Genomic DNA, 23,996 nt, shown 5'->3' on the forward strand with positions numbered 1-23,996 from the left:
TGCACAAAGGTTATAACATTGGTAATCTCAGTACGGAAAAGTCACATAGGGCAATACTACATACGTATATTTACTAGGAGTTAAAAAATCGAATTTCCAAATAACAGATCAGTTCTTTCTCCAGGTCAAGTATTAGGGTCTTCCTGCCTTTAAGTGATTATCAGGGTCACCTATGACTTTCTTCTCAACTCTTCATAACCAGATTTGACCATATCTTCTTTCATAGCTCTATGGAAAATACAGCCAATGTTCTGTATTTTCTGCTCACTATGTCAATTTTCTAGATTCTCACTTTGTTGATTTCTCTATACTGTAGTTATTTTCAAGCAAAGAAGCAGACATATAAAAGGTTCTTAACTATTTATTAACTGTCCTCAGAAATACCACATATATATAATATATGTATATATATATAAATATATAAATAACCTATACACTTCTGACACTATTTCCTTCTGCCAAAATATTCTTTCATTTCTATAATTCCAGTTGTTGTTTTTATCCATTCTTGAGGTTTTCCATCTCTAAATAACTGATCAACTTCTCTAGTGTTTCTTTTTCTGGTTTCCTTTTTTTCTGATTGGAATACAATTATTATTTGTTCATATTTTTCCAAATGTTAATTCTTCTATAACTTCCTATATCAGATTCAAATAACCAGATATTTTCCTTACTTTTTCAACTCCTTTCTCAAAGATTCCTTTTTTAAAAAGAAGTCTCTTAGGACACCTAAAGGGCTAGAAATAAGCTAATGCTTTCATGCTTTTAGCTCTCCATAATATCAAATTATATGATGGCATTCAGAATTTTAAGTACTTCATCCTAGAACCTAGAGAGCTGCATATCTCACTCACCTTCTTACTATGGAAAGAAGACAGAACAAAACAAACATATGTTGAACACTGTGGTGTGATTCTGCCCTTAGAACAGCTGAGAAAACTGAGGGCTTGAAGTTAAGGAAAACATCTACGGTCACAGAATTAATCAATAGTCTAGCTGGGATTTAAGGTTTGTTTTCAAGGTTTCATTGGCTCTAAAATCAATGCTTTTTCTCCTATATCACCTGCCCTTGGACAACAGATCTACAGATATTAAGAATTTCCATGTGTGTGTGTGTAGCACACATGGAAGTTTCAAATAAAAACATGGGAAAAAGAAGACTGCTTATCTACCAAACCACCAAAGTAGCAGCAGCAGATGTCATCTTACTGGCCAGGAAGCAGAACCATGAGAATCATTTGTACCAAAGTGCTAGATGGCAGCCTATTATGATGATCTTAAAAAGAATTAGCATGAAGTCTGCTATTGCTGGACCCCAAGGAGTGACTAGATAAACAGGTGACAGTCTGTATCCTTCTCAGTGGCATCTAGTCCATGAACAGCCACTATATCTACCTAATGCCTATTGCGTCCACAGCAGGAAGTAAAATCTTTGAATGTGGAGGCCTAACATGCTCTGTATTGTTCATAGATGTATGTGTAAACAAGGATATCATCTTTTAAATAAAGCTCACTCATTGCTGTTTAATTCCTTTAGGTAATTTCCTATGCAGTCAAAAACATAGGAAAAGAAAAAATATGCAACCAAATGAGATTTACAACATTTTAACTTTAAAAAAAATGTATCTAAGGAAAGATTCTCAATTAGTGTCTTTCAGTTTTCCATTCTCCTTAATTAAAAAGATTAAAAGACCAGGTAAGGTGCCAGGTGAAGGACTCAGTAAACAGAAACTCTTTGAATTGAGCGGCAATTTAGAGTACTTATTTCAGAGGGCACCACTGTCCACGGATAGGAAAGCCAGACACCCCCCTGGTCTTAACATGCTCCTTACCGCTCTTCCAGTTTCAGCTCCTGGAGTGCTTTTCGATCCTTCTGTTTTCTCTCCTGAACTGTCTCACCACAGTACTTTTGAAGTGCCATCAACAGGCTTCCTATAGGAGTGCTGAGGGGGAGGCAGAGGGAATGCTTAGGGGAAAGAGCTGTTAACCACGCGAAACATGAGTGTCTCTGCTAAGGCGCAAGCAGCACCAAATGAGCCACTTGCTCACTGACAGGTACAGGAACATGTGATAATTAAAGTGTCCTTGTCAAATAAAAAAATAGTAAGATAATTTCCTTCCTGGTCTGAACAAGAGGAAAAACAATCATTGCAACTTCCTAAATTTAACTGGTATAAAAACAACAGGTCTATAAATTGGCTCTGATTTTTACCATGAATGATAAATAAACTGGGAAAAAATATATTTATGACAAGTTCTAGTAAATAGCTTTATACTGAAGGTTTCTCAGAAATGAAATTAATACCAGGAATGGTGCCAGAGCCCCTTAAGGTACAAGAAATGTGAAGGGTATTGAGGGAAGGATGCTACTGGCTTTTGGGGCTGAAGCTGCCAAAACATCCTAAAATTCAAGAGTCTGGCACAACTGTCTCATCAGAATGCCAACAGTTACCCACTGAGAAACTGATTTAGATAATAATTATTACAGTAATGAAGAGGGTTTGATCCATGTTTTCAAAGAGAAGGAGTTTTTGACTCTGACACAACTTAAATTCCTTCTGGTTACAACTTAAGTTGTAACCACATTTTAAAAATTATTTTTGCTAGATGGAAATGTTCATTGATGATGAATGGATAAAGAAAATGTGGTACTGTATATACAATGGAATATTATGCAGTCCAAAAAGGAAGATCCTGTCACATGCTGCAACATGGATAAACCTTCAGGACATTATGCTAAGCGAAACAGGCCAGTTACAAAAGGAAAAATATTGTATGATTCCACTAATAAGAAGCACCTAGAGTAGTCAAAATCACAGAAACAGAAAGTAGAAAGGTGATTGCCAGAGGCTGTGGGGTGGGAGAAGGGAGAATTAGTGTTTAATGGGTACAGAGTTTCAGTTTTGCAAGATGAAAAAGTTCTAGAGATCTGTTGCACAACAATGTGAATACAGGTACCACTACTGAACTGTACACTTTAAAGTGGTTAAGATGGTAATTTTTACGTTATGTGTTTTTTTTACCTCAACAAAAAAATATTTTTGCGGCTAATTTCAGCAATTTTTCCCTTCAAACCAAGCTGGTATATTAACAATACAACAAAAACATCAGCAATAGATTATAATATGCTGAATTTTAAAAGTTTTTTAATTAAAAAAAAAAAAGAATCCATAAAGTTAGTGTTTCCTCCCCAAAGTGGGGTAGAAAAAGGGAGGGTAAGGGAGAAATAACTCTTCTATTCAGATAAATGCCAACTAATAAAAACAGAAGAAATGACAGAACTAGCAAATCAACATTTTGCAACTTTTACAATAACTGATTACATTAGGGATCATCAATGGATCATTGAAACCACTAGAAGAAAGACATCTGGAGAACGGGCTATTTACACAGTCTCACCCCACAGATTCCTTATTAAGTACAATGGCAAAAAGATACCCTTGCAGTGGAGAAATTTAGTAGATACCAAATGTGGCAGGCAGAAGTCTAAAATAGCCCCCCAAAATTTCCTGCCCTAATTTCTCAACTATGAATAAATTATGAAATATTATGCCCATGATTAAATTGTTACATGGCAAAATGGATTTTACAGATGTAATTAAGGTTACTGATCAGTTGAATTTGAGTTAATCAAAAAAGAGATTATCTGGGTGGACCCTCTGCAAGGAGAGAGTTTTTTCCAGTTGGTGGCAGAATGGAAGTCAGAGAGATTAAAAGTCTGAGAAGGATTCAACATGCTGGTTGCTGGTTTGAACATGGAGGGGGCACGTGAGAAGGAATGTGGATGTCTCTAGGAACAAGGTGGTGCCTGACAGCCAGCCAGCCAGGAAACGGGGACTTCAGGCCTACAGCCACAGGGTTTTGTCAACAACCTGAATTTTATAGAAACACATTCTTCCCACAGAGCCTCCAGGTAAGAACCTGCCTGGACAACACTTTGATTTTGGCCTTCTGAAATACTAAGCAGAGAACCCATCTGAGCCTACCCAGACTTCTGACCTACAGAAAAGTGATATTGGGTTGGCCAAAAAGTTCGTTTGCATTTTTCTGTAAGATGTTATGGAAAAACCTGAACAAACTTTTTGACCAACCCCATATAATAAATGTGTGGTGTTTAAAGCTTCTGAGTTTGTAGTGATTTGTTACACAGCAACAGAAAACTAATACACCAAGTTAACATCACTTACAATGGGTGACATAATATGTCTCTTGATGTGATACACTGAGAAGGACACAACCTCACCTATGTTGTATTCTTGGTGAAAACATTAAACCTAAATCTAATCATGAGGGGATAATCAAACAAAATTGAGAAATATTCTGGGCGAAAAAAGGCAGTGGAACTGTTTTAGCTTAAAGGAATCTAAAGAGACATAACAACGAAATGCAACAATTAGATCCTGGATTTTAAAAAATTATATATATATGGCATTATTGTAATAACTGAGGAATTTTGAATATGGACCCTATCTTAAATAGTATTCAATCAATCAATGCTAAATTATTTATTGTGATAACTGTACTGTGATATCATTGGAGAATGTTCTTCATCCCAGGAAATACATGCTGATGTATTTAGGGCTGAAGAATTATGAGGTCTAAAATACTTTAAATGGTTTAACCAAAAGAAAACAATAGAAAAGGAAACATACACATGTCCCACACATAAACAGAGAGGTAGAAAACAAAAATGGAAAAATGTTAACAACTGGTGAATCTGAGTAAAGGGTTATATGGGTGTTCAATGTTCAATTCACTCATGTTTTCTACAGGTTTGAAATGTTTCAAAGTAAAAAGTTGGAGAAGAAAATTCTTAACGTTTATTAAACTATACAAACAAAATCTAACCCCAAATTTTTTATAGAATGTGCTTGTTAACTGTTTCTTATTCCTTTTTCCTGCTACTTATAAGTACCTTTGCTCAAACCTCAAATAGTTTCAGGTGTTAGAGACATTTAAACAGTTTTTATCCGGTGAAAACTAGAAGTAAAATCAACAGCTGGGGTACAATCAGAATTGGACAGTCAAAGCTACTGCTAATACAAGACTAGAGACCTTTTATAGGCTATAAGTATTAAATTTGTTCTTTAGAAATGATTGCAATTTTTAACAGAGAAGGCATTAAATTATATTAATTTAGAATCAAACCATGTTAACACTTACCCCAGCAAGGCTCCAATTATGCCACCAGCTACCAAGCCATGCAGGCCTAAGTTTATTCTAAAAAGACTTCCAGTGATAGCTATTTGAAAAGAAACAAACAAAGGGCAATATTAAATCATCTTTAAACACCAGAGTTCCATTTAAAAATGTTCCTCCATAAGAAGGACATAAATCTCCAAGTAAGCTTTTTGAACCCAACATTAATATACCACCACAACCTAGATTTCCTGAATCTAAAATGCCAATACAGCCAGCTTCTCATCCACTCTGCAGGTTCAAATGAAGAAACGTTCCTTTTACAAACAGAATTGCTCAGTCAGTTCTATGGACTCAGCCTCTTCTCATTATGCTTCATTTTTGCCAACCTCGCCTTAAAAATCTGTTATTTCTTCACTTCCACCTCTTTCATTTGTTCCTTCTTTAAGGAAAGTTTTCCCCAAATAATTAACAAAACCTTCACTAGAGCCTGCAGTTCATGTCCTCCCCCAGCCTCACCTTTATGCACTGCTACGCTACACCTCTCAAGCAGGCCTGCAAGTGGGCAGTTGGCCTACAACGCCACCTGGTGGCCGGGGCATAGGTCCTCTTTCCTTCCCACTAAGACTGTACACCCAAGATGTCCATTCATTTTCCTCTTTCACTACGTACAACACAACGAATGACACTTCAGGTGGTAACAATTTTAAAATTAACATTTGAGGTTTATAGTTCTTATTTAAGTACTACATATTCACTGTTTTAACTTTTCTAAATTTAAAATTTTTTTCAGGTGATGATATGAAGTTGTTTGTAATATCCTATTATTATTATTTTATAGACTATGCATTTAGAGCATCCAGCATACCCAGTTATCCAATTCTTTAACTTTTTTTTTTTTTTTAATATTTTGGCTGTGCTGCGCAGCACGTGGGATCATAGTTCCCCGACTAGGGATCAAAACCCACGCCCCCTACATTGGAAGTGCGGAGTCTTAACTACTGGACCTCCAGGGAAGTCCCCGTCTTTTCTAAATTTTTAAATTAACAAGAACAAAAATCACCTTTAATTCCATTATCCAGAGACAGCAAAAAATTTGGTCTTTTTTTCTAGGCTTCTTTTCCAAACAAACTATTTTTAAAAAACCTATTAGAATAGCCAAACTCTGGAACACTGACAACATCAAATGCTGGTGAGGATATGAAGCAATAGAAACTTGCATTCATTCCTGGTGGGAATGCAGAATGGTAATGTTACTTTGTAAGACTGGTAGTTTCTTATAAAACTAACATACTCTTACTATACCATCCAGCAATGACACAAGAGTTGAAAACTTTTGTCTACAAATACCTGCACACCGGTGTTTATAGCAACTGTGTTCATAATCATCAAAACATGGAAGCAACCAAGATGTCCTCAACAGGTGATGGAAAAATAAACTGTTGTACATCCAGACAATAGAACATTATTCAGTGCTAAATAGAAATGAGTTATCAACCGCTAAATAGAAATGAGCTATCAACTCACGAAAAGACATGGAGGAATCTTAAATGCATATTATTAAATAAAAGAAGCCAATCCGAAAAAGCTACATATTGTATGATTCCAACTATACAACATTTTGGAAAAGGCAAAACTATGGAGATAGTTAAAAAGATCAATGGTTGCCAGGGGTTGAGGGTGGAGCATGAGGATCAATAGGCAGAGCACAGATTTTTAGGGGGGAAAAAACTTTTTATGATACCATAATGGTGGACATATGTCATTATACATTTCCCCAAACCCACAGAATGTAAAACACCAAGTGTGAACCCTAAGGTAAACAGGACTTTGGGTGATAATGTATCAATTTAGGTTCTTCAATTGTAACAAATGTACCACTCTGGTGTGGGATGTTAATAGCCGGAGAGACTATGTGTATGCAGCAGGGAGGAAGTATATGGCAAATCTTTTATCTTCTGCCCAATTTTGCTGTGAACCTAAACTGCTCTAAAAAACTGTTTATTAGAAAGGAGGTCAGGGGCTTCCCTCGTGGCGCAGTGGTTGAGAATCTGCCTGCCAATGCAGGGGACACAGGTTCGAGCTCTGGTCTGAGAAGATCCTACATGCCTCGGAGCAACTAAGCCTGTGTGCCACAACTACTGAGCCTGCGTTCTAGAGCCCGTGAGCCACAACTACTGACCCCAGACACCAAGAGCCCATGCTCCGCAAAAGACAAGCCAAAATGAGAAGCCCACGCGCTGCAATGAAGAGTCCTGCTTGCCGCAACCAGAGAAAGCCTGCATGCAGCAACGAAGACTCAACGCAGCCAAAAATAAATAAATAAATTAAAAAATGGGGGTGGTGGAGGACGAGTGGTGGGGTTTAGAAGCTGCTAGAAGCCAAACATAAAAAATGGAGTCACACTCTTTGTTACACAGGACCATATTTCTGTGAACAGTCTTTTTCAATCTGGATGTTTTTTATTTCTTTTTCTTGCCTGAATGCACTGGCTAAAGTCTCCAGTATAATGCTAAATACAAGTGTATTCATCTACTTGTCTTGTTCTCAATCTTAAGGAAATCATTCAGTCTTTCACCATTAAATATGTTAGCTGTTGTTCATACATAATCTTTATCAAGTTAAAGAAAGTCCCTTTTAATCCTAGTTTGTTTAGAGTTTTTATCATGAATGTTGGACTTTTGTCAAATGTGTTTTCAAACTAACCTTGAATTCCTTAAATAAGTTCCACTTGGTCATGGTGTATAATCTTTATTCGTTGCTGGATTTGGTTACTAATATTTTGTTAAGGATAAAATTGTGTATATACTCTTGAGGGATAGTGATCTGTAGTTTAGTTGTCTACTTCATTTGGCTTTGGTATTAGGGTAATATTAATAGCCAGGGAAACCATCTGGTCCTGGACTTTTCGTTGTGAAAAGATTTTAATTAAATATTTAGTTTATCAATTTGTTATAGGGCTATAGGGATTTTCTATTTCTTCTTGAGCAAATTTTGGTAATTTGTATCACCCCCACCCCCCACCCCGTGGTCAGTCTTGCTAAAGGATTGTCTATTTTGTTGCTCTTTTCAAAGAACCAACTTCTGGTTCCATTGATTTTTCTCTTGATTCCATTGAGTGTCATTCTAATTCTATTATTTCCTTCTGCCTGCTTACTTTAGGTTTATTTTGCTCTTCATTTTCTAGTTTTTAAAGGTGGAAGCTTATTCATATGAGATCTTTCTTATTTTAATTTGACTACACCTCATAATTTTTTTTTTTTTTCCCCACACTGCGGCATGCGAGATCTTAGTTCCCTGACCAGGGATCGAACCTGCACCCCCTGCATTGGATGTGCGGAGTTTTAACCACTGGACCACCAAGGAAGTCCCTGCACCTCATATATTTTAATATAATGTGCTTTAATTTTCGTTCAGCTCAAAATATTTTAAATTTACCTTCTGATTACTCTTTGGTTTATGGTTTACTTATGAATGTTATTTAATTTCCAAATATTTGTGATTTTCCCCCAATTTCTTTTTAGTTTAATTCCATTGAGGACAGAGAACATACTTTGTGAGATTTCAATCCTTTTAAATTTATTGAGACTTGTTTTATAGCCTTGCATATGGTCTAGCTTAGAGAATGTCCCCTGTGCACTTGAAAAGAATGAAAATTCTGCTCTTGCTGGGTGGAGTGTTCTAGAGATGTTACCGTGTCATGTAGATAGATAAGTGTTCACGTCTTCTATATCCTTGTTGATATTCCCTCTAGTTGTTCTATCCATTATTAAAAGTGGAGTATTAAAGTCTCCAGCTACTGTAAAAGTGTCCAGCAGCTGACTGAGTTGTCTATTTCTCCTCTCAAGTCAAAGTGTTTGCTTCATGTATTTTGGAGCTCTGCTGTTAGATGCGTATGTTTCTAAATGTTGTATCTTCTTGGTGGATTGTCCCTTTTAACATTATAAAATGTCTTTGTCTTCTAGGACTTTTGTCTTAAAGTCTATTTTGCCTGATACTAGTATAGTCACTCAAGCTCTTTTTCTTACTGTTTGTACAGTATATCTTTGTCTATCTTTTTATGTTCAACTAATTTGTTACTTTAAACCTAAAATATGTCTCTTGCAGACAGCATATAGTTGGATTCTTTTTAAAATACAGTTGGACAATCCCTACTGATTGGAATGTTTAATGTTTTAATGTTTTTATTGATATGGTTAGATTTAGATCTGCCATTTTACTATTTGTTTTCTATATTATCTAATTCCTTTTTGACCTTGTTACTATTTTTTAAAGTTACTATTTTATTATTTGCTTTAGGGATTATACTATGCATCTTATCACAGTCTACTTCAGATCAGTACTAATTCCAGTAAAATGTAGAAACATTGTTCTAATACAGCTCCACTCCTCTCCCTTCTTTGTGCTATTATTGTCATTTACGTTACGCATATATGTTTAAAAACAACAATACAATGTTATTATTATTATTTTACACACCCATATGTATTTTAATGACGTTAAGGGTAAAAACAGTTAAGAAAAGAAAGTGGAAACAATAGATTCACAAACTCTTTCATATTAACCTATGTATTTACCATCTCTAGTAATTTTCATTTCTTCCTGTGGAGCCAAGTAACTATTTGGTGTCATTTCATTGTTCCAAAATAAGTCCATTCCTTCCCCCTCTTTTGTGCTATAATATACAGCTTTAAATGTTGTATGCCCAACACTTCAATTTTATTATTATGTAACTTTTTTAGATCAGTTAGGAGAAGAAAATATTTATACTGCCTTCAAGAATTACTTATATAATTATCTTTATCAATGCTCTTCATGTAGAATCAAGTTACCATCTGATATCACTTCCTTTAAGCCTGAAGAACTTCCTTTAATGTTTTTGTAAGACGGGTCTGCTAGCAATGAATTCTCTCTTTGTTCATCTGCCAACGTCTTTTGCCTTCAATTTTGTAGGATGGTTTGCTAGATACAGAATTACTAATTGACAGTTTATTCCTTTCAGCACTTAGTAATTCTACTGCCTTCTGGCTTCCACTGTTCTGATGAGAAGTCAGCTGTTAAATTTTATTGGGTATTCCAGTATGAGTTGTTTTTACCTTGTTGCTTTCATGATTTTTCTCTTTCAACAGTGTAACTATTATGTGTCTAAGTGTGAATCTGTTCATGTTTATTCTTCTTGGAGTTTGTTGAGATTCTTGGGTGTATAGATTAATGTTTTTCATCAAATCTGGGGAGTCTGTGGCCATAATTTCCTAAAATACTTTTTCTTCCCTTTTCTTTCTTTCCTCTCCATTATCCATGTGTTAGTATTCTTGACTGTGTCCCATAGATCTCTGAGGCTCTGTTCATTTGTCTTCATCTTTAAAAATTCTGTCCTTGATAAAAGATAATCTATATTGATCTATCTTCAAGATCACTGATTCTCTTATGCTCTCTCAAATCGGCTGTTGAGCGCCTCCTCTCCAGTGAATTTTTAATTTCCATTATTGTATTTATCAACTCTAGAATATTCGTTTGATTCTTTTTTGAATAATTTCTATCTTTATTGATATTTTCTATATGGTGAGTAATTGTCATCACACTTTTATTTCTTTTAAAATGGCTTGAAGTCTTTTGTTTGCTATGTCCAATAGATGGCCTCTGTCAGAGACATACCCAGTGACTGCTTTTTTTTAAGTCTCTGTTTTTGTATATCGTGTGACATTTTTGCTGTTTTTGAAAATCAGGCATTTTAGGTAATAAATTATAGCAACACTGGAGTTGGAACATCTCCCTACCAGGGGCATGGCTGTGGTTCTTTGCTTATGTAGTGATTTGCCTGTACCAATTCTATGGAGTCTTTGTTTTTTGCTGTTGTTGTTTTTGTAGAGTGCAGCCACAGAAGTCTCTGCTCAGTTTTTATTTTTATGCCTGGCTTCCTAAGAATCATACCAGCTTCTTAGTCAGTCAATGATTTGTCAGAGGTTGTGATTACACATCTTAAGCCAGTAAGGCTGCTACTTTATTTATTTATTTATTTATTTTGCAGTACTCGGGCCTCTCACTGCTGTGGCCTCTCCCGCTGCGGAGCACAGGCTCCGGACGCACAGGCTCAGCGGCCATGGCTCATGCGCCCAGCCGCTCCACGGCATGTGGGATCTTCCCAGACCGGGGCACGAACCCATGTCCCCTGCATCAGCAGGCGGACTCTCAACCACTGTGCCACCAGGGAAGCCCGGCTGCTACCTTTTGTCAGTGGATCTGTCTGTGGCTTGAAGAATGCACTCAAGGTTTAGGCAGTTTATAAATCCTTTCTGGCTTTTACTTTCTATGTTCATGAGGCCTCACAATTAACCAAAGGTAAGTAGCTTGCTAGGGCCCTTACCAGTCTTTCCTGAGTGTGCTTACACATACAGGTAACTTTCTGGAGTTCTGGGGATTAGTAAGATCTTACTGAAGTCCGCTTTGGCTTTCTTGTTCCCTGGACATCCCTGGTAAGATTCTGCCTCATCTGCCAGTCTATTGCTTGCCCCAAACAACAGCAAAGCCTCAGGTTAGCTGTGTGATACTGTCCTTCCCTAACTGTTTGCTATTGTTTTCAGCAACACCCTTAGGCATGGAATTTTCTGTGCTCTGCTCCATATCAAGTCAGTCACCTCAAACAGCAGAAGTATTGTTCCTCCCAGCCTGCCCTGCCCTTGTGAAACTTCAACATCATGCAGCTGGGTATTAGGAGGTGGAAGCAGCCCCAAGCTGAAACACTACAGACTACTCCCACTGTTCTCACCGAGATTCAGTAGAAATTCTTGAATAAATGCTTCTCAATTTGTTGTGTGCCTCTGGTCAGTTCTCAGAATCTTTAAATGGTTGCTTTTGATAATTTTGTCCAGTTTTATTATTACTTTTGAGGGAGAGGATTTGCCAAGCTCCTTACTAAGGCATTCTAGATGCTGAATATACTTTTATGAATGTCCAGACCAATGCCAAATAATAGTGGTGAGGTAAGACATCCTTACCTGAGTCTGACTTCAGGATAAATTAGTGTTATACCATTAATTTTAATGTTGGTTGCTGGTTTGAGATAAAAATATATATTGTGTCAGATATATTTTTCTATTTTTATTTTACTAATATTTACATTCAATCAAGAAACCTTTATTCTACCCTGCTATATGTTAAACAATTGTGAAATAAAAGGCTAACACTTTCTCTGAATTCAAGTAAGTCGTCTAGTAGGGAAGCAAAACAAGTGAACAGCTACAACACAGTGTTATAAATGCTTTGATAAAACTGTTTACAGTGAACTATGAGAACACAGGGGAAAGGTACCTAAGGATAGGAAAATGTGAGCTAGGAGAACCCTCTAGGGAAGCTGAAGCTGACAGATGAAGTGAAACTTGAAAGACAGGTTAAGTATAGAGCTGAATGAAATTAGTTGTGGGAGTTGGAAGGTGGATTCAAGCAAGCATTCTTGTAAAGCAAGAATATGCTGGGTTTGAGAAATCCAAGTAGATTATAAGTTTTGGGCAAGAGTGGTGCATGGAGGTCAGGTCAAGAATCGACATTAGAGTGATGGGAAACTATGGAAGAATCTGAAGCAGAGAAGTATTAAAATCTTATTCATATTTCAAAAAAGTCAGATAACAGTAGAGGTGAAGCAAACCAAGATTAGAAACAGGGAAGACCTGTAGTAGCAGTGGGAACAAAGAGGAGGTGAGAGAGTCCATATATATTTAAGGAATAAGACTGATGGAACTAGGGCTTCCCTGATGGCACAGTGGTTAAGAATCAGCCTGCCAATGCAGGGGACACAGGTTCAATCCCCGGTCCGGGAAGATCTCACATGCCACGGAGCAACAAAGCCCGTGTGCCACAACTACTGAGCCTGTGCTCTAGAGCCCGCGAGCCACAACTATTGAGCCCACGTGCCACAACTACTGACGCCCACACACCTAGAACCCATGCTCCTCAACGAGAGAAGCCACCACAGTGAAGCCTGCTCACTGCAACTAGAGAAAGCCCACGCACAGCAACGAAGACCCAATGCAGCCAAAATTAAATAAATAAATTTTTTATAAAAAAAAAGATTGATAGACCTAGAAGTCTGGAAAGGGGAAATAAAGGGCAGAACCACATCATTAACTGATTTCCAATTTTGGAATTTAACAGATGACAGAGAACATATAACAGGAGTAAATCTGCAAGTAGGGGCAGAAAGACAAGAGTTTGGTTTGGATACAGGCACTTAAGCCTACAGAATATCCATGTAAAAATGTTCACAAGTTAAAACCAGGCAAGTTCTAGCTGCTACAATGCTATTAATGTCTATTTCTAGTTTTCTATTTTTAAATGTTTTCATTAAAACAGTAAGCTCAAATTACGTATATGTGCATTTGCCTGTGTGTGTATACACAGAGAAAGAGAGAGTGCACCCAAAATAAAAGAGAGCATAAGTGATAAAGCAAATGGGCTAAAATGTTAATAATAACTGGGAATTCCCTGGCGGTCCAGTGGTTAGGACTCTGTGCTTTCACTACCGAGGGTCCAGGTTCATTCCCTGATGGGGGAACTAAGATCCTGCAAGCTGTGCAGCTGGGTGGGGGTGGAGTAAAAAAAAAAAAAGTTAACAATAACAAATATCAGTACTAAAGGGTATTGCTCATGGTGTTCCTTGTATTTTATTTTTGCAACTTTCCATAAACTTGAAGTTATTTCCAAATAAAAAGTAAAAAACTTATGTGCAGTATGTGTATGTTTTTGTATGTGAGAGAATGTACATGAATTAGTGAGTGTTTGCATGTATACGCAGTTAACTTCATTTACATTTCTGGAAATGTACTGGATTTGTACTGGAAATGTAATGAAAATGTTCAATATTTTTTTTTTCTTTTTAAACATTCATTTTAAAGAGGGCATTATCTACCAGAGGCAGAGAGCTTTAAAATAAAATCCAATCTCTTACCATGAAAATTCTGGCTCCTTTCTACTTCACCTTACCAATCTCATCTCAAGCCATTCTCTCCCTTATTCACTATGTTCCAGTCATATTATCCTGCATTTGAGAAACCTTAGAGCCCTCACCCTTGACGTTCTCCCTGCCTAGGCTACTTCGTTGCAAGCCTTGCTCCTTTCCATTCTTCAGGTATCAGCTTAAATGTCACCTCCTTAGAAAGGTCTTCTCCAGTATGGTACTGGCACAAAAACAGAAATATAGATCAATGGAACAGGACAGAAAGCCCAAAGATAAACTCACACACATATGGTCACCTTATCTTTGATAAAGGAGGTAAGAATATACAATGGAGAAAAGACAGCCTCTTCAATAAGCAGTGCTGGGAAAACTGGACACCTACATGTAAAAGAATGAAATTAGAACACTCCCTAACACCCTACACAAAAATAAACTCAAAATGGATTAAAGCCCTACATGTAAGGCCAGACACTATAAAATTCTTTGGGGAAAACATAGGCAGAACACTCCATGATATAAATCACAGCAAGATCCTTTTTGACCCACCTCCTAGAGAAATGGAAATAAAAACAAAAATAAACAAATAGGACCTAATGAAACTTAAAAGTTTTTGCACAGCAAAGGAAACCAAAAACAAGACGAAAAGACAACCCTCAGAATGGGAGAAAATATTTGCAAATGAATCAACGGACTAAGGATTAATCTCCAAAATATATAAACAGCTCATGCAGCTCAATATGAAAAAACAAACAACCCAATCCAAAAATGGGCAGAGATCTAAATAGACATCTCTCCAAAGAAGATATACAGACTGCCAACAAACACATTTAAGAATGCTCAACATCACTAATCATTAGAGAAATGCAAATCAAAACTATAATGAGGTATCACCTCACACCGGTCAGAATGGCCATCATCAAAAAATCTACAAACAATAAATGCTGGAGAGGGTGTGGAGAAAAGGGAACCCTCTTGCACTGTTGGTGGGAATGTAAATTGATACAGCCACTATGGAGAACAGTATGGAGGTTCCTTAAAAAACTAAAAATAGAACTACCATACGACCCAGCAATCCCACTACTGGGCATATACCCTGAGAAAACCATAATTCAAAAAGAGTCATGTACCACAATGTTCACTGCAGCTCTATTTACAATAGCCAGGATATGGAAGCAACCTAAGTGTCCATCAACAGATGAATGGATAAAGAAGATGTGGCAAATATATACAATGGAATATTACTCAGCCATAAAAAGAAATGAAATTGAGTTATTTTTTGTGAGGTGGATGGACCTAGAAACTGTCATACAGAGTAAATTATGTCAGAAAGAGAAAAACAAATACCATATGCTAACACATATATATGGAATATAAAAAAAAAAAAAAAAAAAGGTTCTGAAGAACCTAGGGGCAGGACAGGAATAAAGACATAGAGAATGGACTTGAAGACACGGGGAGGGGGAAGGGTAAGCTGGGACGAAGTGAGAGAGTGGCATGGACATACATACACTACCAAATGTAAAATAGATAGCTAGTGGGAAGCAGCCGCATAGCACAGGGAGATCAGCTCGGTACTTTGCGTCCACCTAGAGGGATGGGATAGGGAGGGTGGGAGGGAGAGGCAAGAGGGAGGAGATATGGGGATGTACGTATATGTATAGCTGATTTACTTTGTTATACAGCAGAAACTAACACACCATTGTAAAGCAATTATACTCCAATAAAGATGTTTTAAAAAAAAAGAAGAAGAAAGGTCTTCTCGATCACCCTGTCCACATTAGATCCCACTGCCCCACCTATTTGTTACTTTCTATCATAGCAACATGTTTTTTTCCCATCCACATTAGATGATAAAACTCAATGAAGGTAAAGACCTTATCTGTTTTGTTCAACAAGTACACCAAGGACCAAGCACAACGTTTTCCATACATTTTGCATGAATGTTGAATGAGATGTGATGAGAAGCCAACCAAAGAATTCAGTAGCCATGACTTGTAAGTCCTTACATATTTCCTAAACCATATTTGAGATTGAAAAATGTAAACAAAACAAAAATGTCTTACCTCCTGCAATGACAAAATGGCTTAGGGCATTTTTATTTCGGTACACATTTAGACCAGTGTTCACTGTACTGAGAAGAAGGGAGGAGGAGGAAAACATCATTTAAAGCATATCTCATTTACCTTCTTGACTGTAACTTTCACTAAAGTGATACATATTAGTTTAGAAGAGCCTACTATGTCAATCCCTGGTGCTAGTCTAGGCTCCTTCAGTGTGTTTCAGATTGCTAATACGCCAATAAGCAACAGACGTAAAGAAGAGTTCTGCAGAGTTCCTCTGACTTAGCAAACCTCTATCTATTTTGATATTAGTTGGCAGACCTTCATCCATGCATACAAAAGTACAACTGAACCAATCTTTTAGGTAAATAGATAAAAGTTCTTAAGAAAAAGGTATCATGAATCACTTTTATATGGGCGTTCAAACTTTATAATTCCACTGCTCAAAAAATGTGCTCCTAAAAGGATACCCAAGACTGTTCATCACAATTCAGAGAACTTACTTGAATATAGTCACAAACATGGCTGTTCTCCAACTCCAGCGCCAGCCGTACCGGATGAAGCCTCGTGTGGCAGCACGATGTGCAGATTGCTAAAGTTAATAAAAAGGCTGTGAGGTTCTGAGACCCCCTGACACTTTCCCTATTTTAAAAATGTGGTGGAGGAATGTCAGCTAGGCATTAAGTAGGGACACCTGAACACATAGAAACAACAGGAAAATGTCTAGAAATATCATTCTTTAAGTACTGAAACTTAAGTGAAAATGCCATGTGCATCATATTCTATCAGGAGGTGTAAAAGGAACTAAGAGATGAAGTGTCACACAAGTAATCCATCAATTAAGTAGCAACTAAGAATCTATATGACAAACACTATGACAGACACAAAATCAGTATTAGACATACTTTCTTTCAAGAAATTGTGGGGAAAAGAAAAACACAAAATAAAGAAGAAGCACAGAGCATACTGTAAAGGGTAAGGATTAAAGTTATACAGATGTGCAGGAAAGGAAGGAAAAAAAACCAATCTTTACTGACCACCTTCTAAGTAAACATTGTTAATATATTACCTCACTTAATCTTTACAACATTTTCTTCAAGCAGGTGTTTTAGTTTTAACCAAAACATAGAGAGGAAGTTTTTCTCAGCCAATAAGGAATAAAGTCAGAACTGGAAGTTGGGTTGTCTGTTTCCACAACTCATTTTCACTAGACCACAATGAAGCAAGTCTGGCATAATACTGTGAGGGTAAAGCCAAGATTTTTAAAGAATATGACAGAAACCCTAAGTGTAGTCTTAACTACTATATGATATTGGGCAAGTCAAAACCTCTCTGAAAGGTATCAGTGCGAACTCATGGCTTTTAATAAATGGGTAGATAAATACAGAAACAGATATAGAAATGTGCATGAATGTGTATATAAGTCACACACACACACATACACATACACATTTCCTAACTCTATCTGCCTAGAGCCTAGAAGCCACGATACCTCAGTAGCAGTGAGCATACCTAGCACTAGAACTTGGTTTTTAAATACCATTTTAAAAGAAACTATAGGTCTTTGTTGAAATGGGCTTATGCCAGGGCTGGTGCTTAAAAAGTAAAAGATGGACCAGAAACACCTTGCTGTGCCTTTTAGAAAGTAAAGGCATGCTCAAGGAGTAATGGGGGTCTTCCCTTGTGGCGCAGTGGTTAAGAATCTGCCTGCCAATGCAGGAGAGACACAGGTTCGAGCCCTGGTCCGCAAAGATCTCACATGCTGCGGAGCGACTAAGCCCGTGCGCCACAACTACTGAGCCTGTGCTCTAGAGCCTGCAAGCCACAACTACTGAGCCTGTGTAACACAACTACTAAAGCCTGCATGCCCTAGAGCCTGTGCTCTGCAACAAGAGAAGCCACTGCAATGAGAAGCCTGCACACCGCAATGAAGAGTAGGCTCTGCTCACCGCAACTAGAGAAAGCCCCCATGCAGCAACGAAGACCCAACGCAGCCAAAAAAAAAAAGAGTAATGGGGACATATCAAAAGGACACAGGAGCTAGCTTTAAGGGGCTCCAATTGTCCAAATCCAGGCCAATTTGAGTATCAAAATAAATGATGATAATAATGGATTATAAAACTACAGAATAAAATAAGAATCCATGAGTCCACATTGAATAAATAAATTATAAATAGATAAATGGACAAATAAATAAATAGAGGGAAAGTGAAAGCTCTTCCTTACAGTAGAATACTAACCAATAAATGTAAATGGAATGATGGAATTAGAAAATGGCCATTTGGCAACCACCACAGTAATAACTGCTTTAGGCAAGAATCAGCATTGAATACTAAAACTAGAGGGTAGAAATTTGATGAAAAATAGGATATTGGTATAGTCTCAAAGTAGCTAAAAAGTATTCATAAGGCACTTATTAATTACAAAGAGAAAAAAAATAGTAATTTTACAGTGGATAAACCTGGCAGGGACCATCTTAACTAAGTGACTAAAGTAAGCATCACCAGTTGAGGGACAAATAGATATCTTGTGCTCCTTATCCTTACCTACTGAGGAATACAACATCAGTTCTAGGGTATTCCTGTGAAAACACATAAGTGAAATCTAATCACAAGAAAACATCAAACATCCAAGTTGAGGGACATTCTATAAAATAAATGGACCATAGTCTTAAAAAATATCAAAGTCATGAAAGTCAAAGAACAATAGAAAAATTGTTCCAGATTAAAGGAGACTGACTAGAGAGGCATGACAGGCAAATGCAACACCTGATCCAGTATTAGATCCCGGACCAGAAAAAAATTTTTTTAATGAATTGTTTACTTTTTTTTTTTTTTTTTTTTTTTTTTTTGCGGTACATGGGCCTCTCACTGTTGTGGCCTCTCCCTTTGTGGAGCACAGGCTCCAGACGCGCAGGCTCAGCGGCATGGCTCACGGGCCCATCCGCTCCGCGGCATGTGGGATCCTCCCGGACCGGGGCATGAACCCATGTCCCCTGCATCGGCAGGTGGACTCTCAACCACTGCGCCACCAGGGAAGCCCCTGAATTGTTTACTTTTAAAATAAATTATATTAGTGGGATAACTAGCAAAATTTACATAAAGTCCATAGGTAAGATAACAGTACTCTGTAAGTGTTAATGTCTTGCTCTGCATAATATTGTGGTTATGTAAGAAAATGTCTTTGTTTTTAGGAAATGCATGCTGAAGCACTCATGTGTCTATAACTTACTCCCAAGCAGTTCACAAAAAAATAATAGTATGCCTTATACAGAGAGAGAATAAGAAAGCAAATGTCGTAAAATTTTAACATTTGGAGAATCTGATTGAAAGGTATACAGGAATTCTTTGTATAGTCAGCCCTCTGTATCCTCAGATTTGGAACCTGAGGACGTGGAATCATGGATATGGGGGGTCTATGGTACTGTGCCTTTTTATACAAAAGACTTGAGCATTTTCGGGTTTTGGTATCCGCAGGAGTCCTTGGATCCCAATCCCCCTTGGATACTGTGGGACACTGGTACTACTTTTGCAACTTTTAAGTCTGACACAATTTCAAAAAAAAAGCTTCAAAAAACAAAAATTTCTGAGCTGTAACTTTCTCACTAATACAGTAGAATTGATGTACAGAGCTAAGATATAACAAATGAGTTAGCACTCTACAAACTATAAAGCTCCAAGTGTTAATTATTGCTTTAGTGTACTGCAGGAGGCTTTTTGAATAGGATAAATATGCTACAGCTGAGCCATGACGATTTAGCACGGGTGTAGAAATAGATTTCAGAAAGTAGAGCCATAAGTGGTGATGAATTCTGAAGATAAGAAAAGTGGTCTGACGAGGCTCGTGTATGCGCTTTAGCATTAGTACTTGCATTGTTGTCAAGTACAGACTTTGTTTCCTAAACCTTCCCAACCCTACCACCTAACTAGATGACTAAGTGTAAAAGGAACAGCTAAATTGGCATGCCCCCAAATACTATTAGAACACCAGTACATACCACTGCATCAAGCTGGTTGTGGTAAATTTCTGCTTGGCTCTGCTCAATATAGTGCTGTTTAGCATGAATAAAAGCTGGTATCCCCCCATATGCCCAGCCAATGACGCCTGCTGAAATTGCCGCCTTGTAAATATCCTGAAGTTCTTTTGACGTTCTCTGCTGTTCACTAAAACATCAAAAAGACAGTGTTGTTTGGGATTAGTTTATGCATACTGCTCTCCAAAAGACAGTATGATCAGAATTATCTCAAATGCTAAAAGGGCTACACTTTTCATGATGGGCAGAACCAGTTAAATCTTCTGATGAATTAAATGATTATATTACAAGTAGCTCAAATCTCAGCCAAAACTAATCTATGCTTTCAGAAATTAAGCTAGTGGTTATTCTTGGGAAGGCAGTGACAAGGAAGGGGCAGGAGATTCTGGGATACTGTTAACAGTCTTGGGGCTGCATACACAGCTATGTTTGCTTTATGAAAAGTCACTGAGTGGTATACTTATGTACATTTTTCTAGGTGCATACTATACTCCAATAAAAAGGTTGTTTTTTAAGGTTATTTTATTTGATGACTATTACAGCTGTACCATACCCCTGTAAACAGAAAGAATTTGTAAACTGGATGTACAGATCAATATTTCCCTTTCTGAATTTTTAGATAACTTTTGGAAATTACACGAGCTTATGAGATTTTAGGACAGCATATGCCAGAATGAATTCCTAGATGTAAAAAAAAAAAAATCAAAACTTTATCTTTCTGAATATTTAATTTTTATGTCATGCTCAGATGGGCCTGTACTATTAAAGACCATTGAATGAGAAAGCTCACCATGCAGTGGGCAACACAGACAAACCTAAAATAACAAGGAAAAACTACCATTTAATCCAATCTATTACTCTCAAAAGCATAAGAAACCAGAACCCATACTGGAGCTTCCAAGATGTCCTCTGGAAATTGCTCTAAGAAATAGCTAAGATTGTAAGTGTTCATTTACTATAAATAATGGCCCTCCTACATAAGTAAACTACTAAATGTTAATTTTTTACATTACTAACTTGCTTTCTTCAGAGGCTGTACAAGTGTTTAATTCTAATTGCCAATAACAACCACTACATTTCTGAAATCAGAATCAGTAAGTTTTTATAGTTCCTGCATATACAAGAGAGAAACCTAAATAAAATCTCTTAGGAAACTAATTCCTATATCAAGAGGAAAAACTGCTATAAGCTGAACTTTATATTTTATCTTTTATAATGAATAAGGACCAAAAACAACATCTACATAAAAACTGGCAGAATTCAGAAAAGAGTAAATGTAAAAGAGCTTAAGATTTAACAAGCCAGGAAATGCAATATGCTTTCCTCTTTCTCATCCTCTGAAAAATGCCATGACATAGGTGACATTTTTCTTCATTTTATAGATAGAGGCTCTAAGAAGTTACATGATTGGCCCTAAGAGCTAATGAACGGTGAACAAACAAGGCATAGTGGTGGAAAGGACCTGGACTATAAGTAACAGCAATGGGGTTGTGGTTCTGGTTCTGTCATCCACTGCTAAGTGACCTGCAGCCAGAACACAATCGCTCTGAACCTAGGTTTCCTCACCCATGACATGGAAGGGAGAACGAAAGTCACACTAAATTATCTTCCAAATTCCTTTCAGCTCATCATTCTGTTGTTTATAAAGCTGATCAAAATAACACTTTTCTGTTGTGTACTACACAGGATCGTTCACAGATATCTCAAATTTTGGAACGATCAATGAGAAGGGCGGCCTCGGTATCTTTAAAATGAGATGATGAAACTAAATAAAGTAATTAAATACAATTCCACCAGCTCCCCTGCCCTATCTCAGCAACATACTAAAACTTAAATGTTAATTTATCCACTTGATAACACAGTGTAGTATATGGTAAAGTACTTCATAAGAGGGCTAACTTTTCACCAGTAAGGGATGAATTTTAAAACATGATGAAATTAACTAATTATCCTGAGGTTTCCATTAGTTAGTTTAAAGGCTTATTTTATTCTTTATTGTGAAACATCTTTATTTGTGAATCCAGCTAATATCTTTTCTTTTATAAACTGATGAGACAACAGTTGCTACTATTTTTTTATATATTCCTTATTTGGCAGAATAAAAACTTTACAACTCCCTGTTATCTCTCCAACCTCCACTTTTATGGCGAGGAGGAGGGCTGCTGTTCGTGAAAATTTGGGATCAAGTGAAACATGAAAAAGAATACTGGAGTGGAGTCCTGCAGATGTTGGTTCTAGGATCACTAAGTAGCTTGGTTCAATTCTTCTCATCTGTAAAATCGGGGGATTACACTAAGACTATAGTCCCTAAAACCCCTAAAAGCTCTGACTTTCAGTTAGTCTCACCCTTACCATGTGAAAACCGGCCTGTCAACCAACAGAACTACCAAACGGCAATGGTAGGATACAAACTTGGAATACAAATATTAAACCCCCAAATCCCACAAAGATAAATCCCACCACGCTGGGGTCCTTCGCCCTAGATGACCCAGGCAGCAGGTCACCTCCTTCGAACCCCTCCCCACAGACAGTAGGTACTTTTACTCTTTGACAAACAGCTCTCGGAGGCGGTCCCATCCGGATTCCGGGTTTGGGGGTTCTGGGACGTAGGAAGGCAGCTTCCGGTCTTTCACAAGAGACTTGGGATCGGCGGCCACAGCTTCGGCAGCAATGACCCGAGGGAAAGGGCTCAGCGCCCTGCAGAGGAAGCTCCGTGGCGCCGGCGGCGGCACCTCCATGGCCCTCTACGAACCTGCCGACAGACACTCGCTTGGGCGCTGAGGGCGCCAAGGCCTCCCGGAAGCGCCGTGGGATAAAAGCGAGGATAACTGCAAGAATGAGTGGACGAGTACCCGTACACTACGCCCGAGCTAATTCGCGGCCGTACCCGCTGCCACACCGCCTGACAGACTTGCCCTCCGTGCCGGGCCTCACTTTGGAGGCCCTTGGACACACGAGACAGGAAGTCCCGCCCCAACGAGGGCAAAGGCCAAAAGAGGAGCAAAGGCGAAGCCGGATCCGAACACACTTTCGGTTGGAGGCGGGAAGGACCTCTGCGGTGCGGGGTCGCCCCGCCGGAAGTGAGGTGGCGGAGAGTAGACACGCTCAACGCTCTCTGGCCCCGCCTCTGGCGTCATGTGCCTCGTCTTCCTGCGCCCAGAAAACGGGAGAGTAGGGCAGTTTGCAGGCGGCGAGACGTGTTCGCAATCTAAAGTAGGTTAGCGTATTTAAAACGGCAGAAACCCCATGTAGGTGAAGAAAGTGCAGTGTTCACTACAAGTGGAGTACGGAAAGGGGAAGGCAATTTGCGCAAATACAAGCCCAACTTACCCTGTCACGGACTACCGGGCTGGGTGGGGTCCATTCTTGTTTTCGGAAAGGACCGAGGCGTTGAAGAGGTTTTGGTGCCAGTTACCCCGAGATTTCCAGAACACTTTTTAAAGAAATCGGCCCTGGGCTTCACAAGATGGGTTTTACTCCCCTTAGTTCGTATGCCTACTGTTTCTCGAAAGGCAGGATAATTTCTGGAATTTCTACCGGGCGTTTGCTTGATAGTCCAGCAATAACTTCCCGTCACTACAGTCTCCACTAACATGTGCTTCAAAGTATAGTTTTTATTAAAATGCACGCATTTAAAATATTCTCAAACTGGTTTGTGTAATTTCACTTAATCTTTGCTAGCAACCAAATACAGTCACATGTTCTCTTTGCCAATCCCTACCAATCCTTCATTCCTTTCTAGGTGTAATTACAAATCTTTACACTCTTCAGTAGGATACAGAAAATAGAGTTCAGGAATTTGATAGCTGGAATT

General features: G+C 38.1%; 1 protein-coding gene across 1 annotated transcript in view; it reads right to left on the bottom strand.

Annotated features, from left to right (window-relative positions):
- The window catches only part of TIMMDC1 (translocase of inner mitochondrial membrane domain containing 1), a 25,997-nt gene extending 2,219 nt beyond the window's left edge, over positions 1 to 23,778 (bottom strand). The window contains exons 1-6 of the mRNA XM_032631075.1: positions 22,727 to 23,778; positions 20,147 to 20,312; positions 16,653 to 16,741; positions 16,153 to 16,220; positions 5,164 to 5,242; positions 1,833 to 1,943 (exon numbers count right to left, since the gene is read on the bottom strand). Coding sequence (XP_032486966.1) covers positions 1,833 to 1,943; positions 5,164 to 5,242; positions 16,153 to 16,220; positions 16,653 to 16,741; positions 20,147 to 20,312; positions 22,727 to 22,920 — 707 coding nt within the window. The 5' untranslated portion in view covers positions 22,921 to 23,778. The remainder of the gene's footprint in view (positions 1 to 1,832; positions 1,944 to 5,163; positions 5,243 to 16,152; positions 16,221 to 16,652; positions 16,742 to 20,146; positions 20,313 to 22,726) is intronic.
- Positions 23,779 to 23,996: the final 218 nt, after the last annotated feature.

Source organism: Phocoena sinus, chromosome 4 (genome assembly GCF_008692025.1).
Source record: "Phocoena sinus isolate mPhoSin1 chromosome 4, mPhoSin1.pri, whole genome shotgun sequence".
Classification (NCBI taxonomy): Eukaryota; Metazoa; Chordata; class Mammalia; order Artiodactyla; family Phocoenidae; genus Phocoena; species Phocoena sinus.